This window comes from Amphibalanus amphitrite, unplaced genomic scaffold, assembly GCF_019059575.1.
Source record: "Amphibalanus amphitrite isolate SeventyFive unplaced genomic scaffold, NRLGWU_Aamphi_draft 000265F_arrow, whole genome shotgun sequence".
Lineage (NCBI taxonomy): Eukaryota > Metazoa > Arthropoda > Thecostraca > Balanomorpha > Balanidae > Amphibalanus > Amphibalanus amphitrite.
The window spans coordinates 475,887-493,713 of record NW_024881760.1 but is presented as its reverse complement, the minus strand read 5'-3'; the positions used below and the strand labels follow the sequence as shown (position 1 = coordinate 493,713).

At 46.7% G+C, this 17,827-nt stretch overlaps 1 protein-coding gene and 1 long non-coding RNA gene across 2 annotated transcripts in view; both read right to left on the bottom strand.

Moving 5' to 3' along the window:
* The window catches only part of LOC122386875 (low-density lipoprotein receptor-related protein 2-like), a 43,106-nt gene extending 25,936 nt beyond the window's left edge, over nucleotides 1–17,170 (bottom strand). Inside the window, exons 1-4 of the mRNA XM_043376565.1 lie at nucleotides 17,084–17,170; nucleotides 13,257–13,318; nucleotides 6,606–6,758; nucleotides 6,131–6,277 (exon numbers count right to left, since the gene is read on the bottom strand). Coding sequence (XP_043232500.1) covers nucleotides 6,131–6,277; nucleotides 6,606–6,758; nucleotides 13,257–13,317 — 361 coding nt within the window. The 5' untranslated portion in view covers nucleotide 13,318; nucleotides 17,084–17,170. The remainder of the gene's footprint in view (nucleotides 1–6,130; nucleotides 6,278–6,605; nucleotides 6,759–13,256; nucleotides 13,319–17,083) is intronic.
* On the bottom strand, nucleotides 7,612–9,305 carry LOC122386876. Its single transcript, XR_006257442.1, has 2 exons — nucleotides 8,861–9,305; nucleotides 7,612–8,606 (listed from the first exon to the last, which is right to left on the bottom strand). It is a non-coding gene; the product is annotated as an uncharacterized LOC122386876 (long non-coding RNA).
* Nucleotides 17,171–17,827: the final 657 nt, after the last annotated feature.

The window sequence follows — 17,827 nt, the reverse complement described above, 5'->3', positions numbered from 1 at the left end:
ACAATATAAAAGTGTCGTGTGATGCATGTTTTATGGTCCATTTTACATGACAAATGCGATTATGTGGGTCAGGCAGCCTTTGGGGCCAGCTTAGGTCACGTTTTGGTCGAGGTCAGATCAAGGTCAGGTCAAGGTCAGATCAAATTAGGTCAAATTTCAAAGTTAATATTTTTGCATAAAATGGGTATCGAATCGATGCAGTTTGTCACGGGGAGTTCAATGGCGGTCTTTGTTTTGCCGTACGTGGTCTAGAATCGCAAAAAATTGAGTTCAAAAATTTGACGTCATCATTTTTGAACAGTTTTTTTTCGCTATAACTTGGCCAAAAAACGAGATATCGATTTGAAATTTGGTATGTATATAGAAGAGCGCAGGGACTATCACATATATTCCGGTTTTTGCGAAATTCGGAAAATTTTGGATTTTTAAAAAGTTTTTCTAAAAAAATCAATTTTTTGAATTTTTTGGGGTCAAAAACCCAAATTTTTGAAAATCCGAGACAACAGTTTTGTAGCGCCGCTTATTGTCTACTAGACCATATAAAGAACTTTGAAATAGCTTGATAACTGTAGATTTGGTGAGCGTTTCAAGATTGGATGTTTTTTGCTCATTTTTGCTCGAACATGACCACAGTTTGACCTCAATAACTCCTGACCTAAGGTGACTTAAGACTTGAAATTTGGTGTGAAGGTGTCAAATTGATGCCCGGGAAGGTACTGAAAATTTGGCGGCGCTACGCGCCGCCATTTTCTTGCTATTCAGGAAAAATCACAGGGGGGGGGGGCAAAATGGCCCCCTAACGGGGCGAGGTTGATGACATCATATTTTTGAACTCAATTTTTAGCAATTCTAGACCACGTAGCGCAAAACAAAAACCACCATTGAACTCCCCGTGACGAGCTGCATCGAATCGATACCCATTTTATGCAAAATATCAACTTTGAAATTTGACCTAATTTGACCTGACCTTGACCTGACCTTCACCGGAACATAATCTAAACTGACCCCAAAGGCTGCCTGACCCACATAATCGTATTTGGCATATAAAATGGACCATAAAACATGCATCACATGATATTTTCATATTGTGACCCTCAGTGACCTGACCTCTGTGACCTGACCTGGTATCAGTGACCTTGAATAGCAAAATATGTGTTTAACGAGCATTTAACCATCGATGAGTTTCAATGAAATGCATTTAACTCGATTTTACTACGCATTTCTTGAAATGCCTGCGAACGGTGAAAATTCGACATTTGACCTGACCTGTGACGTCATCAGTTTGAACTAGGTCAATGAAATTAGGTCGCAAGGTAGTTCCCTGTTGGGGCTATCCAACGCCGTTTGCCGCTTGTCGCTATGTTGCGTGGTTCTCGAGATCTTGGGGGGGGGGGGCAAATTGCCCCCCCCAGCAGGGCGCGTTGCTCGGCAGACCCCAGCGGGGCGTGGGTTAACGCTCGCACTGGCAGGGGTCAAATGGACCTCCTCGGGTTTTTTCGCAATTTACTGACGCAAAAAGCAGCTGATCGCAACGAAAAATTCGGTGTTCTCGGGTTGATCAATTTTACACCTGCTCTAAACATTTGATGAACCTGACCCAAGTTACCTTTAGCCTCTGACTTACTCGAGGGCAGCGCTTTTCGAGGAGCGCTGTGGCCCGAAGGTTTGAACTTTGAATTGTGAAAAACGCCCGCCCGCCGCAAAACGCAAACACCGCAAAACGCGCAAAACGCACGCCCGAAACGCAAACGAAAAGGTCGCAAAAAATAAACAAACGCCCACCCGCCGCAAACCGCAAATAAAAAAAACGCAAAAACGCCGCAAAACAATAAAACCGCCCGCATCGCACGCCCGCTAACCGCCAACCGAAAACGCCTAAAAATCGCCCGCCCGCCGCCAAAAAAAAAACACCGCAAAAAAACGAAAAAGCGGCCGCCAACCGCAAACAAATTTAACACCGCAAACGACGCAAAAAAAAAGAAAACCGCCCGCATCGCCCGCCCGCCGCCAACGACAAACACCGCAAAAAACACAAAACGCCCGCCCGCCGCACAGTGGCGGCGGAAGCAGGGGGGCAAGGGGGGCAGCTGCACCCTAAAGCTATGGAAAGGGGCGCCTCGAAAATCTGTAGAGGAGGCAGGAAGTTAAGAGGTGCGGCAGCCATAAAGCTGAGCAGTGCGAGGCGACACCGCAACTGATAAAGGCACTTGTGACACGAAGATGGTGGCAATGACGTGGGAAAAGTATCTTTTGATATGCTGAAGAGTGGAGGGCATCCTTATCTGAAACAAAGGCAGATGCTGCCGACCCTGTCGAATATAATCTTGCCAGGCGATAAAGGCTAGGAGGGCGCAGCTACTCGAGAAGCGCGCCATGCGGAAGAGGGGCGCCTGTGTGTGGGACGAAAAAGAAACATTTATGGAGACGTCTTTGAAGGCGATAGCCTCCGAACGCCAATACGAACATATGAGGGCTTATAGCGTTGCAGGCTCCATGCGACAAAAAGGGGCGCCTGATGGCCGATATGCGAGAGGAAATTAGTTTGTGTAACATTTATCGGGGGCGGTTTGCCGTTTACAACATATGAATGTTAAGGGAGGTCCGAGATTGGGGCCTGTAAAATTGCACTGTCCGTATGGGCGGTTACACCCCTAGTGCTAGGGCGTATTTTGCGTTTTTTTTTTTTTTTTTTACTGGGGAGATGATTATGACCAGGAATAGCACTCTGCAAACTTCTATGGGCGCCTGTATAAGGGCGAAACTGATTTTCCAGTGCAGGGACGGCCATCGGCATGGTAAGGGGCGCCCAGCGGGAAGGGGCGCTTCAATATCGTTTGCACCCCTATCCTAGAATACCTTCCGCCGCCACTGCCGCCGCAAAACGTAAACACCGCAAAACGTGTAAAACGCCCGCCCGAAAAGCCAACGCGAACGGCAAAAAATCGCCCGACCGCCGCAAACCACACAGAAAAAAAAAACGCCGAAACGCCGAAAAAACCGCCCGCACCGCACCGACGCTAACTGCTAACCGAAAACGACTAAAAGTCGCCCGCCAGCCGCCAAACGCAAACACCGCAAATAAGCGCCCGGCCGCAGCAAGATAATAATTTATCAACGACTGGCATATCGCTAGGCTGGTCATTTTCACAAATCAAAAAGATATCTGCAAAAATCCCCTAGATGAAAGCGCCCGATTAAAAAACGGATGGCACGTGCGTGTCCCTCGCCCCCAACTTCCTTCAGGTCAATCGTCATTTGGGTCACCTCACGCATTGACGACCGGCTGGGTGGAATGAACATTGCGCCAAGAAACGTAAGTATATTGTCAAAAAGAATCCCCAGAATGGTGGATCCCAAAAGTTTGAAACTACCACTTTGGCCCACTGGACCACACCTTAAACAGTTGCCGACCGGATGACACCCATTGTTTGGTCACCCACGCCATAGTATGCATCATGGGTGCGCCGAAATGACCAAAAGTCCCAATTTCCGGTGTGCAGGGTCATTTTCAACGGCACGTGGCACGTGGTTCTGGACTTTTCCGGCCACTTTGCGACATACCCATGGGTAGTGCACTGAATGGTGGTTGATCTGCATGGAAGAAAATGGGGGGTCGTTTGGATCGTTTTCGAGCAATCTGCCGTGGAACGCATTTTTTCATTTTGCCCATTGGCTTAACACGGGAATTTTCAAAGTCACGTGGCACGTGCACCAGATGGTCCGCGGAGGGGAGACCCATACTAGAACGTAGATCACCTGGCCCACTAGAAATCCTGAAAAAATCAGAATTTTTGGAGCAGCCGTTTTCAAGAGCATCAAGTTGTACTGATCTCAGGCAGCTTTTGCCAAATTGTCAGGGAACTCAGATTTGTTTTTCAATAGAAAAACACAATTCTAAAGAATAGTGTTTTAACCCGCGCCCTGCTGGGGGGGGGGGGGTGTTTGAACACCCCCCCCTTGTGGTTTTTCGCGAATACACAATTCTAACGAATAGTGTTTGTCTTTTCAAACAACCTGCGGTTATCTCAAAAACGGCGGCGCGGAGCGCCGCCGTTTTTGGTACACCTTATCATACATCAATTCTACACATGTTGTGAAAATTTCAGACCAAGGTCATTCAAGGTCAGGTCACCAGGTCACTTGAAGTGACCTCACCTCATAAAAACTTTCAATGTCTGTCATAGCTACACCGAGTGACCGATCGCTTTGAAACTTTCAGCGATTGCTAAGAGCAATAGCATGTACAAAATGTATATCTCAGAATTTTGATATTGATGACCTAAGGTCAGGTCAATTTTGCGACCTCCCCATTATAAGTCAATGGGAGAAAAATGAAATGCGCCTCTTTTGTATGAAAGACATTATAAACACTCCCAAACACCGAATTACAAGTGGTTTAGACACACTGAACTTGAAAATGGTGTCCGTGACCCTTGTTTATGCCCTGAGGTCATCTTAGGTCACGAATGGTATCTAACAGTTTTTCGCAAATAACTTTTGATAGAGGCATGCTAGAGCGATGAAAACGCCTTAGATGTGTTCAGCTCGACGATACGGATCGACTGATATGCAACATGACCCTTTCCGGTCAGGTCATGACCTTGACCTGAGGTCAAATTTTCAAGTTGACCTTTCAAGGTCAAGTTATAGTTCATTCGATGCGTCTTGACGAGAGGAACACGATGCCGGTAAAAGTAAGGTCGTACAAGGCTTGGGTCAAAAGTTATTGCAGAAAAACTGTTTTCGAAAAAATCGGCTATTTTTGCAGTTTTTGCCCCCTGCAGGCAAAACCGTTGACGTTAGGTCAAATCTGAGAGAATTACTCAGAAAGGGCGTTAATAGGGCTATCGAATGCGCTTTTCCGCGGCGCTGTAGCTCTATTGGTTCCCGAGTTATGCGTTGGCTTCTTGGAAATTTTCGACATTCGACCTGGAAATCGGCGAAATTTTGCCTTCAATGACCTCTGGTGACCTGACCTTTGACCTGACCAAAAAATTGACCGAAGTGATTTCGTCATTATTTTTTACACTCTTTCGAACGCCGCCTTCCGCGTATCGCTACGTGGCCCAGGAGCCGAGTTACAAGGGGGGGGGTGTTCAAACACCCCCCCCCCAGCAGGGCGTGGAAATCCAGGACCCCCAGCAGGGCGCGGGTTAACTATTGACAACAAACCTTCGGTTATTTCTCGAGACCATGTATAGCCGGAATCGCGATTCGACGTTTACAGGCTCATAGTATCCACGCGTCTCCAGTCTTTTTGTGGTTGTGTTTCTACATGTGAAGAAATGTTGGTCCCGTACATTATGGTGAATGTCAAGGACATGTGAAGGTCAGGTCAATGTCATTGACCTTTCATTACGCAGACTCACTTCCCAGTTTACATGTTTCTGGGATAGTTTTTGGAGCCGATTTCGAATTTAGCACCCATTTGAATATTTAAGAAGTAGTGTTAGAGCCTTCGTGTTACGAAGCTGTCAGTTTTGGTTGACATCCATGAGCGACGGAACACCTTCGATTAAGGGGGGGGGGGGCACCGCCGACTTTTGGTCCCATTCTTTCCATGCAACGCCCATAGGGCTAATGTTAAAATGGCAAAATCAAAGGGGGGCACGATGCCCCGGTGCCACCCCCCCCCCCGTTCCGCCGCCTATGTTGACATCTGCTATATGGACATCTAACAGGACGCCTACTATAGTCTGACAAACCTAAGAAAGAACGGATTCAAAGTACAACGGCTGTTGAAGCATGTGCATTTACGAGTATACTACAAGTTCTTTCCAAGTTTGTCAGACTATGGTTGACCTGACCTGACCTGAGCCGACTTGGCCTAAATGCATTAAGACATCATCTATGATCACAACTTACATGCAATTTGTGATCAGCACTCTGAAAAAAACATTACAACCTCATTTTAAAAAGTTCTTAGAGGTCCCGATTTTCCGGCTTTTGAGAGTCACTGACCTGGAAGGTCAACCAATGACCAAGGACCTCAAAATTGGGTAGCATCGGGCTTCCTCTCGTCACACCTAATCTCTAAGTTCGGTTTAAACGTTAGCGGCTGGCAAATCACCAATACGGGCGAGGTTATTTATATCATTAAAACCTACATGAAGGTTTTGTATAAACGTACCCTGCCGCGGTTCCGCGCAGCGTGTGAAGCCGGAAGTGTTTTTGCAGCACTTCCTGTTGTCGAATGTGCCACAGTCTGTGTCGACATCACAGTTGCTGCTACCTGGCTCCACAAGCGATGGATTGGGACACTCCCCAGGCTTAGGAGCTGTAGAGAAAATATACGATACATCCGTGAATATATTTAAGCAACAACAACAACCACCACCGCAGCAACAACAAAAACAGTTGAAATGGTAAATCAGTTCAGTAGATAAAAACTGTGTCAAAAAATGGTGTGAACTGTCCCTTATAATTATATATCCTCGCTTCGGTTAGCTTTTCACAAATTTCATTCCATGTGCTAACCATTTTCATTTTGAAAAAGCCTTCTTTTTTCATGCAGTTTTTACTCTTACATGGAAGACTTACGCAAATTCAGCAGAGTGTTAAAAAAATGCACGGCATTGTGCGCGGTGTTATAACCATATACCCACCTGCGGGCTCCTCGCACTGTGTCACGCAGCGGTCAGTCCGGCAGCATTTCTGAGTTCCAGGGCAGTTGCCGTCGTGGCTGCACAGTCTGACGATCTCACAAGGCTGACAGACCTGCGCTGGGAACACGCGGCTGATGCAAGTTCCGGGCTTTTCTGCGAACAGAAGAGGCGCCGGTTATCACTCGTTAACAAAAAGCGGAATCGATTCTCTCTGTGGGAAGTGTGACAGTGCATGCTTGTATAGATCCCTAGCACAGCTACATTCAAGGTTCAAAGGCAATAATTTACAAATAGCTCCACCAGACACACACGCATGCCAAACTTGACAAATTCATTAGAACTGCTACCGGGAGAGCATTTTGTTTGGTTAGCGGTATAACTCAAGGCTGGGCTCGTTAACAGATCCGGCGATGGACGCCTAAGAAAGCTGTACTCAGGGGACGTTTCATGTATGGTACTTGTAAATGATTAAAATTTAAAATTACAAACGTAGGCATTCGCAGATTTAGCATGATACAGGCAGCTTGAACAGCTCGGTACACTGAGAAACACTCAAGCCTATCCATGGTTCTCGGAGACCATGCAGGGGTCGTTCTGGTCTTGTATGAGAGCCTCAATTGGGGAGAACTTTGTTTACAGTTGTTGGTCTCCACTTTGGTAAAGTGCTCAGGTTTTTCCCGTAACGTTCTCGAGTGAGAATGGTGTGCTATCTTGAACGAGAACTTTGCCCGGATAAGGTACTCAGTATACTGCGGGATGATCTCCCATGAGAACCTTTACCAGGTCATGAGATCATAAACGAACACAATTCCCGCTCATAATATGATCCTGTATGGTCTCCGAGAACTTTACAACTTAAGAGCGCCGGCTTTCCTGGCACGGCATTCGCGCTCACGACCCATTCCCCCCCCCCTTCCCCTCCCTGTAGAGCGCCAGCTTTTCATGGCAGTTGGCACAGCATCCGCGTTCTCGATCCTTCCCATTCCCTCCATGCACAAACAAGGTAAAGAACAGGCATGTATATTTATTGTGTCAGATGTCAAAAAACTCACTCTGGAACAGAACATGCGATGCAGTCATTCGATGCGAACATTTTTTTTTTAAAAGCTGCCCAAACCCTTTCGCGTGCCGCCCCAGTCAGTACCGACCAGCGTGCTGAGTTTCAACTGAGTCGTTTAGCAAGAGACCATAATATCTCCCGGTGCACGACAGCTCAGTCCCTTTACTTTACTTTACTTTTAACACGGAATGCAGGTAAGTGCAAAAATGCATGTCAAGCGGCGCTCCCCACGGTCCACAGACTGTGCGAACGATATACAATTCAAACACTGTTAAGTACAGGCACGTACAATAGTTACACAGGCACAGACATTAAAAAGTTAATACAGGTAAAATGTATGGGCTGGCATGTGAACACTACCGACGGGAGTCCATGCGAGACCGAAGTCTAGCCATAGGAGCGGCGGAGGCGACGACAGCCGGTTGGCCGCTCTAGACAGTTTGCGCAGCTGGTACATCTGGCTGGGGAGGAGCTGCTCCAGCATGGCAGCCTGCTGACTGCTGAGCCATGAGCGCCATCAGACGCTCCAGCTGCTCGTTGTCTCCCATCACCGGTACGAGCGATCCGACACGACGGTGTTAACTTATGTGCGTCTCTGAATCGGTGTCGCGCACAGGGTCAATCTCACTCGCGTACTGGCCACGCATATTATCGATTACACCACTATTTCACTATTTCACTGTGGCCGGACCGTCTCGGCGAACACGCCTCACCTCACCTCGCGGCACTCAGCTGTGTTGACACCAGCGCCGCTCGGACGATACTGACCCTCGGCCGCTCGGCCCGGCCCGGCCGGTCAAGGTCGTTCAAGGTCACGGCTGTCAAGGCGCGACACGCGTGACCCAGGCCAGGACACAACAGGGACATTTTGGCGTTGTGCCTGATGAGTTGCCTCACTTCGGTGTCCAACATTGAGAGCATCGTCTCTACGGCTTCTTGCTCTGAAAGGGAGAGTAAGACAAATATTAGAGAAACGGCAGAAACGCTTAATTTCTGAGCCATATCCTCAAAGCACACGGATTGGTATTCAAGCAGATTTTGCCAAGACTGGCAAACAGATGGCAATCGCAACCTATATCCCAAAAATGGGCAATGGCACACAGATTTTGCCACCTCCCAGAGTAGGTAATTACCTTTGCTGTGGTTACTTTCAAGCTGTTAAGTGCACACAAAGACATACAGAAAACAAACTCACCATGAGACGTTCGCGCTGTGCGCCAGACACCAACTCGCGAAAGGAACAACCACGCTGCCGGCAGCCTTCGCAGTACTTTCGAGAAAGGAAGGACCGGAAGCACTGAGGCATTATAGAGATGTTCCTTAGGGATATCCATTTAAAGTGGTTTGAACTGTTAAAATCGATAAACATCGTGTCATATAGTAAGGCTCTTTTTCATTAAAAATTATTTCTTCTACTGAAAAATACATGTTTTCATGGGTGGAGAACCTGCCCCGGCCACCCCGGCCGTGGCCGGGGTAACTTTCAGCCGACCCCGGCGCGGCCGGGGTAACTTTTTCCACTTTTGTAAATCCTAAAAGCTGTCTCCATGCACAAAAAAACTGTCATCTATAAAAGAGTCTCTCATTATTCTTATCTACCTTGAAAAGTTCTTGAAAAGTTACTTTATTTTCATTTTGGAGCTTCTATGTTTTTAAGTCTTTTCATCGCGGAGCCCGACATGTTTCATCAAACAGAAGTAAATCATATTTAAGGGCCGTTATCGTAAGATGGCACTGTAATAACATCACAATACAGGACTAGGGTAATATCAGTGAGATAGAAGGACGAGCTGCTGGGGCTCAAGGCTCCCCCAACTTAACCCGCGCCAGGGTGGTGGCCTTATCGTAACACCTTGAGTCGAGAGGTGGGCTTTTCACGCTCCTTCTAACTCGGCTACTGGGCTACGAGGCGAGAAGCGGAACGACGTTTGAAAGAGGGACAAACGTGACCAAAGAAATCTGGTCATGTTTTAGGCAAGCTCAATAATAAAATCACCATAGATCATCAAAAGCCAAATTACTCTGATTTTAGCGTTCTCCGACAACTTTTCTCACAGTTCATGAACATAACGGAGCTTAAACACTGCAAACAAACCATTCGATTACTCGTTTAAAGGTAGTGTGCCAGCTTTCTTGGACCATATGGAGTTAATGACCCGGATAAGGAGAACCGGATTTTTAGAACTTATCCATACCTTCAAAACTTATGGAAACGTCTTAAATTCTTCAAATTTTGAGTACCCCAGTGCGAAATTCGCCCCGACGGGTTGTCGGTCGTACCCCAACCACATTTCACACCACTATGAACAATAAATGCACACACTAAAATCGCTATTACCGATAGGCTCATCCAATCAAGTTTCGATAAACCCGTTCATCATCATCTCCTGCGGTTTCGAACACGCCTGTTAGGTGGCTTCTGATGCTCGTCGAGGTCGGAATTTCCAAATACGCGTGGTGCGTCGGGCCGCGCGCTCTGACTTCGGCCAAGGCTATATAAACCAGGTAGAACGCTCCCGACGAAAAAGTGGTGACAAGCGATAATTAGTAGCCGCGACCCTCTTTTGTTCAAAACTATATCCGCAAGCAGCATTTACAGGCTAGCGGAAATCGACCAATTGGCGTTCGGCAATACTCAACGCTGATTGGCCCGATGCTCGTGACGAAATTGCGGGGGACTGCAGCTATTCCCCTATGGCGTTTAATAGACTTACGGCTTTTGAAGGGGATTTATACCAGTTTTTGTTGGGTTTGAGGCCATTTTTGAGCTTGGATATTCTTTCTGTGACTTTTGACTGTGTAATAACGACATTTAATCATAACATTTCTATATACTACCGGTGTCACATCGACCAAAAAGACCGTAAGTACATGGGATAGACGGACCACTGCTGATGGGGCCACACATGCCGGCGTGTGGTCATCGGAGGCCCATGAGGGCTCGACATAGGCCCTTCATGGGTCGGTATAGGCCCGGTGGGTCCAGTGCAAGCCTATCAGGGGCCGGTGCTGACCCAACAGGGCCCAGTGACATATAATGTAAGCCGTAAGGCCGTCTAGGGACGTTGAGGGCTCATTGGGGCCATATAGGACCAATAGGGACCACATAAGCCAATCAGGGGCCATTTAGGCCAATAAAGGCACTTCAAGGGACTTGAAAAGGTCATTCAAGAGCTGTGGTGGGCCCATGAGAGGACGGCACTGGTCCAGCAGGTGCAGTCAGGGGATGTTGTACGGGTTTCTCAGTGGCCCATTTGGGCATATCAGTGACCAATTTAGACCCAGCAGTGGGCTTTGTAGACCTATCAGGGGCTGGTGATGGTTCATCAGGGGCCAGCGTTAGTCCATCGGGGCACGGCATATGCCCATCAGAGGTAATTGCGAGCCCACGCTGAACAATGATGGCCCTTCAACGGCCCCATGGATCTACATTGACCCATGGGCCATGATGTGTCATGTATGCCCCTATGACAGGCCTACTCAGACCCCTGATGGACGTTCCCGGCCTCTGATGACCCTATGCTGAATGCTGATGGGGCTCTAAGAGTCTCCAATAACCCTTCGTCACCCCATTATTACCATACGCTGGCATTAGGGACCCCACATCAGCCGCAGGGCAGTCCGTACCATGACAGCATGTCTTTTCGGCCGATATTTCATCGGTAATATTTATCAAAATCATGATTTTATGGTGCCATTATATAGGTAACAGTCATAAGAAATATATTTCAACTCGAAAACAGCTCGAAACAGCATATAATTTTAAAGAAACCCCTCCGAAATCCAAAAGCCTATTCGGGTCCATAGAGAATAACTGCGGTCCCCCGCAATTTCGTCACGAGCGTCGGACCAATCAGCGTCGAGTACCGCCGAGCGCTGATTGGTGAATTTTCCGCTAGCGTGTAAGTACTGCTCACGGAACAAGAGTTCGTCGACAATCCTCCACAAACGTCTGTCACCATTTTTCATAATGCTAAACAGCCGGAGCGTACCCCCCTGACTTCGGCCAAGAAAAATGCGTCAGCTGATCATTGTCATTTCTGCCACTTGCGTGTGGTGTAATGGGGTCATAACTTAAGAGACGGCTGTTTCATATCAATTATTTTACATAAAATCATATTTCAAACCACAAATTAATGTTCGACAGCCAAATTTAAGAAACAATACCAACACAGGCTTACAGTTTAAGGCTCGACATTGTGTTGTCTACGATTAGACAGCTGATAACTCATTCCCGTACGTCGTATGGTCGTAACACTATAATGACCTTTGCTTATTGTCACAAGTGCGCCGCATTCGCGATTGTTGCCCGACGCCTGTTTGCAGGTGAGCCCACTACAGTTGTTATACATATCTAAAAACCGATAAACTTTTAGGCGAAAAAGGCACTATTCCAGGCCCATTTTTGATTTTTTTTGGGATATTAGGTAAAAACAGAAGCTTCTTATCCTAGGAAAAATAAAACGGGAAATCTTTCAAAGGTGGCACACTACCTTTAAGGCTCGGTCGCGAATAATATTTCAGGTGCGAGCTCAAATCAATCAGAGGGTCAAAACGGTCAAATTTGAGTTTTGACATGTTGATTTGCGTGGGAAGGTTGCAACTTCCACGGAATAAGCTTTGCAAAGGGCATGATGGTATTTCTAGCACGATCATCCAGCAAATTTGACCTGATGACCTGACCTAGCACTAGGTGACATGCGTCCGAAATTTTAAGGCGTGTTGCAAATTACAATTACGAAATCTTCCGCACCTGCGTGCAGCAGTTTTCCCTAAAAACGTACGCAGACATCCATTATCCTATGCCACAGAATAGGGGTTTGTTGATAACCGTTGGCAAATATTTGAGCATCATCGTCTTTCTGACTTTCGGTCGCCGGCCGGGGCAACTTTTTCAAACATTCTCCGCCCGTGCATGTTTTATTTTTATCAATAATTGCTCTTTTCCTAAGCGAAAATGGAATCGCAGCACTTCAAACTGCTCTACTCTTAACACAGCGCCACCTACGCCTTTAGTTTCCTTCTGTGCTGACATCTGTCGTCAAAACACGTCAGCTGCGAGAACTATAAGGAAAAAAGTGAGAAGTTTACCATCCTTTCTGACCGAATGACTGCTGGTTCGAATCTCGCCGCAGACCGACTGTTTGCGTTACACGGGTTATAGCTAGACAACTTCCAGTACTAAACTATCTCGGTCAAGACCAAATCCACTCCTGAAACCGAAGTGGAGACCATGCACAGTTCTCGGGAAAGACCAATTCCTCAAAGCGGCAAAATGGAAACCATCGAAGGTGCTCAGGTGAGTACTATCAGTATAAGTTCTAAAATGTGTTTCTCAGTGTAGACGATTACAGCAAAAGCCAATCTTTACATTTCACGTGCACCGCTTAAAAGCAACTGGGCAGCAGTGATCAGACTAATGCTCGACCCTAAAAGAAAATGATCCCCAGGACAGGAAACCACTCTGTTATTGGACTCACCAAAAATGCTATGAACTATGAGTAGATATCGGTAAAAATAAAAGACGTCAACAAAATACGTGATGGAGCACCCTCCTCCCCATAACCCTCAGGCATAGGTCACACACATACCTCTCGGGCTGTATGCGCTGATGGCGGGCGCCAGCAGAAGCAGCACGATCCAGGAGGCCATCCTGTCAGTGTCGGCAGCGGTGATGTCGAACGATTAACAAGGTGGTCCCACAATGACCGGCGAGGTCAGCTCGGCAGGCCGGTACTCAGTGCACACCTAAACCTGCGGACCGCCTCCCGCGTCAGCGCAGCTCTGAATAGTCGGACTTCCCCAACAAAGCAGCGTTTACCGACTGTGTTACAACACCATTCGAGGCGCACATGCATATTGATTGGGGATGTAGTATTGCGTAACAATGGTCAAATCTGATCTGACGACTTTTCTGGAAACAGCTCCTAAACGAGAATGTATAGCAGAATATAGGTCCAGACCAGCCAAACAAGAAAATGGGAGCAAACAAGACTGATCAGCCAAACCGGTTCGATTACGGCTACTGCTGATCTGTTTTCGTGATAGCATTACCTACTACAATCTATTGTTCGACACGAAAAGGTTTTTACGAGTTTGCACGAAGGATCAGCCCACGCTGCAGCTTTGTTCGTGACAGGCCGTCATTGACCGCGGGCTGACAGCAGTGACACATATCCGGAGCAGCTGAAGGTTGGAGAGCTGTCACCGCAGTCACTGCAGTTATCAGGGACACCGCAGCTCTTTGTCGGATTTCGAAGATTTAACCCTCGCCCTGGCAGGGGGGGTCGATGCGACCCCCCTAAGGTTTTTCGAAGATAGCGTAAAAACGGCGGCGCGCAGCGCCGCCAAATTTGGCACAGCCTATGGGGCAACCTTTTTACATATGACCTGAAAATTTCAGGTCCGGGTGACCTTGGGTCAGGTCACCAGGTCAGAAAAACCGGTACAAGGTCATGGTCAAATTTCAATTTTCTTTTTGCACCTGTCCAACTCACAGTTTTTGACTGATTTCTTTCAAACTTTCAGGATGTGCTAAGTTCACCGAGTTGTATAACATATAGTCCGGCTTTTTTGAGGTCACTGACCTGAGGTCAGTTAGAGGTCATTACGTCGTAATGTTAAGCCTATGGGAAAATACTAAATTCGGAAAATACTGGAGATATCCGCTTCGTTCTATCACTTTTGTGCTTTGAAACCACGGTACTTAACAGCAGGTCACTTGGTGCTTCTTTGTTTGGTGTACTTATCCATGGGTCAGGTCAAATGAGGTCAACTGAGGTCAAATGACGTTATTGCCAATAACTTGGCACATAATGACGCTAGAGCTTAAAAAATGGTATCATTGTGTTCCTGGTGATCAGCCGAATCGAATGATATCGGTATGATGCAATTTGGTTAACTTGAACTTAATTTATTAATTTAAGTTTACTTAAAATTTAAGAAAAACTTTAAGTACACTTAAGCAAGTTAAAAAGTATATCATTCGACGCGCCTTGACGTGCTGAGTTCACTGGTGCTTTTCTTTTTGCTCTAACTTAATTAGACCAAAAGTTATAAGCGAAAAACTTTTGACCGTTTTTTAGCGAAATTTTTACATTTATACCCCCAAAACCCCCCTAAATATTGACCTAGAGCAACCAAATTTGCACAGGGGCGAGAACTCCAGGGGGCCCACCTACCTACCAAATTTAGTGTTTCTAGGTGCCATAGGAGCCAATCGCGAGGGGGGGGGGTCGCATCGACCCCCCCTGCCAGGTCGTGTTATGAAAAATGCCCTGCCAGGGCGAGGGTTAAAGGACGACTTCTGCCAAAGTATCGGCATCTAACAGCACGCTCACCGTATTCCCCATTCCAAAACACTAATACCTACTAAGTTTAGCTGGCTAAAAATATATGTAATACACTCAGACACACCAGAAAGCAACTATACAAAAAGCGTTTGTCTTCGGTGGCAGTGTTTATGTTTATCATTTTATAATGTTTATCGTTTCCGCCAATCCATCGTCGAAGAGCACAAAAGGACGTTAATAATATCTAAAGGGAAGATCGAGTTTGGAGAGAGGGAGAGGGAGAGAAAGACAGAAAGAGAGAGAGAGACAGAGACAGAGAGAGAGAGAGAGAGAGAGAGAGAGAGAGAGAGAGAGAGAGAGAGAGAGAGAGAGAGAGAGAGAGAGAGAGAGAGAGAGAGAGAGAGAGAGAGAGAGAGAGAGGACTAGAGGAGGGAAAGAGAAAAAAGGGTAGAAAAGGAAAGGAGCGAGTGAGTGAGTGAGGAACACACAAACAATTGCTGTACTGTAGGTAGGGGAGAGTGGGGTAATTTGGCCGCTTTTTTTAGAAAACGATGTAACTAAAAATCGACAACACATTTCTGCATTTTCTCAACGCTGACAGGTGTGGCATACATTTTACTTTCTTGGACAGTAAACTTGAAATGATAGAGTTACTACTTATATGGAAATTGTGGCGTATTACAAAGGTCTGCAAAGCGACCAAATGCCCCACTAGTAGGGTTATTTGGCCAGGGGTGTGGGGCAATTTGGCCGGCCATGATTTGAGGCCATGATTTTTGTTATAGGCGAGTCAGCTTCACATTCAGCAATGACGCGTGTCCTACGACGCATTTGAAGCATTTTGGAGGTTGACTCAGCCGTCACAGGGGTCGAAAATAGTCAAAATAGCGGCTCTAGATGCGATGACAGTTTTTTTTACGAATAGCTTTTGAAGGAATCAAGCTAGGACAAAACTAAAAGTACCATCGTTATTATCTCGTCATTCCGAATCGAAACATGTATCTGTTGACCTCGAGAGGTCAAGGTCAAAGGTAGGTCGCTTGACCTCAAGGTTACGTGAGTTCAAGGTCATCATGTATACCATTCGATGTGCCTTGACGAGCTGAACACAATGAGACCATTTGCGCGGCTGTATCTTTTTCTGTAAGTATTTATTAGCAAAAAAGCGTTAGGTAACCTTTGATGACGTCACATGCCCTTACAGCTGTCCAATAGGAAATATGGCATCAAGGTAGTCAAAGTTGGTCATGAATTATGTCCTTTATGGTATAATTGACCATGACAACTCGGCCGTCACAGCATAGTGACTCTGAGCGCACCGGCCAAGTTGCCCCGCTAGTCCCGGCCAAATAACCCCACATTGCCATTCTGAAAATTTTTGTCTATAAAGTCGTCATGGCTGTACAGAACTAGATGAAATTGCTCTTGGAACCGCTTAACACCCTGAAGAATGGCGCTATAATGTTGGAATTCGTTTACAGCCCAAATACTACATGTTATACAAATTTTTAAACGGAAGTAAAAGTTACCATTTTCTAACGAAATTCACCTTTTTTTAATTTTGAATATAACTAAGAAGGGGAAAGTTTTGACATTTGTTCTCGAGTTAGTTCTGCCGATGACAAATGAATAGAGACTTAAGTTATTTCATTCACTTTTATCAGCTTTCGTACAGGTGGGGGCGGCCAATTTACACCACCGGCCAAATTACCCCACTCTCCCCTATGCATGTACATACTAGCCGTTTTCACGACGGCCAACCGGTACACATTTGGTGCACATCTGGTACAGATTAGGTGCAGATTTGGTCAAATCAGGTTCAGTGTGTCTCTTAGCAGCTATCAGCTAGGGTTGCATTAATTGCTTATATATGCCTGCTGTGTCATATTATCACAGAGCATCATCGATTAAAACACTGAAATAAATTCATAAAATGAAGATATTTGCTGTAAAACAAATTAGGTGCAGATTCGGTCAAATTAGGTGCATTCGCCGGATAGCCCGTCGTGAAAACGGCTACTGTTAAAGAAGCATTAAAAGAAGGTGGCACTGTAAGCAAGGGGACGCCAACCTATCAACCTGCTGATCCATAGGGCCCCTCAGAGATCTCGGGCTCACTCACTCACCTTCTTCGCCTCGTCGTCGACGCCTTTCTGTAGGCGCAGCTGAGACCGGTCGGTTTTAAAGGCCGGCCCTGACGCCCCTGTGTGCTCGGTCAACTGACGCAGTCCCGCAGGGGCCCGGCTGTGACGTAGCAGTGCCAGTATCGCGAACCGTCCGATCGTCGTGGGCTCGATGTTCGTGGTACGGCCTTGGGGGAGGCGGTGCGGAACTGGTGCACTATAAATGCGCCGCAGCACCTACCCAGCTCCGCCCACCAGACCCATGACCCATAGTGAAGTTCGACGGTTGGAGACGCTGCATGTTACCCGATACTATTGGCTGCATTGTTGCTTACAATATTCAAATGGTACACAAGCAGCGGGGTTGTTGAAATCCTCGCCGTTTCATTTCTATAATTGAGATAGAGCTCGCTAAAAAGAAAGGGCGTATACGCCGTTACGAGACACAGCGACATGGTGTGTATCCCATCCCATTTCTCAGGGCAACCGGTAACCTATGAGGTCAGGTCAAATGCCCAAAAGTATAAGTTTGGTTTTGGTGGGTTACTTCGCCAAAAATGGCATGTCCCCTGAAGTCACTGCGATTCTACACGATTTTACATTCTATTCTTTTCAGCCGAATCCCGGGACCCAGGGCATGCTCCATGCTAATCACCCATTGCCCATTGATATGTTCATTGATGCAGATTGCAGATATGAATGGAATAGTTGTGTTCGACACGTCTCTAGCCTTTTTTCTATGCGTTT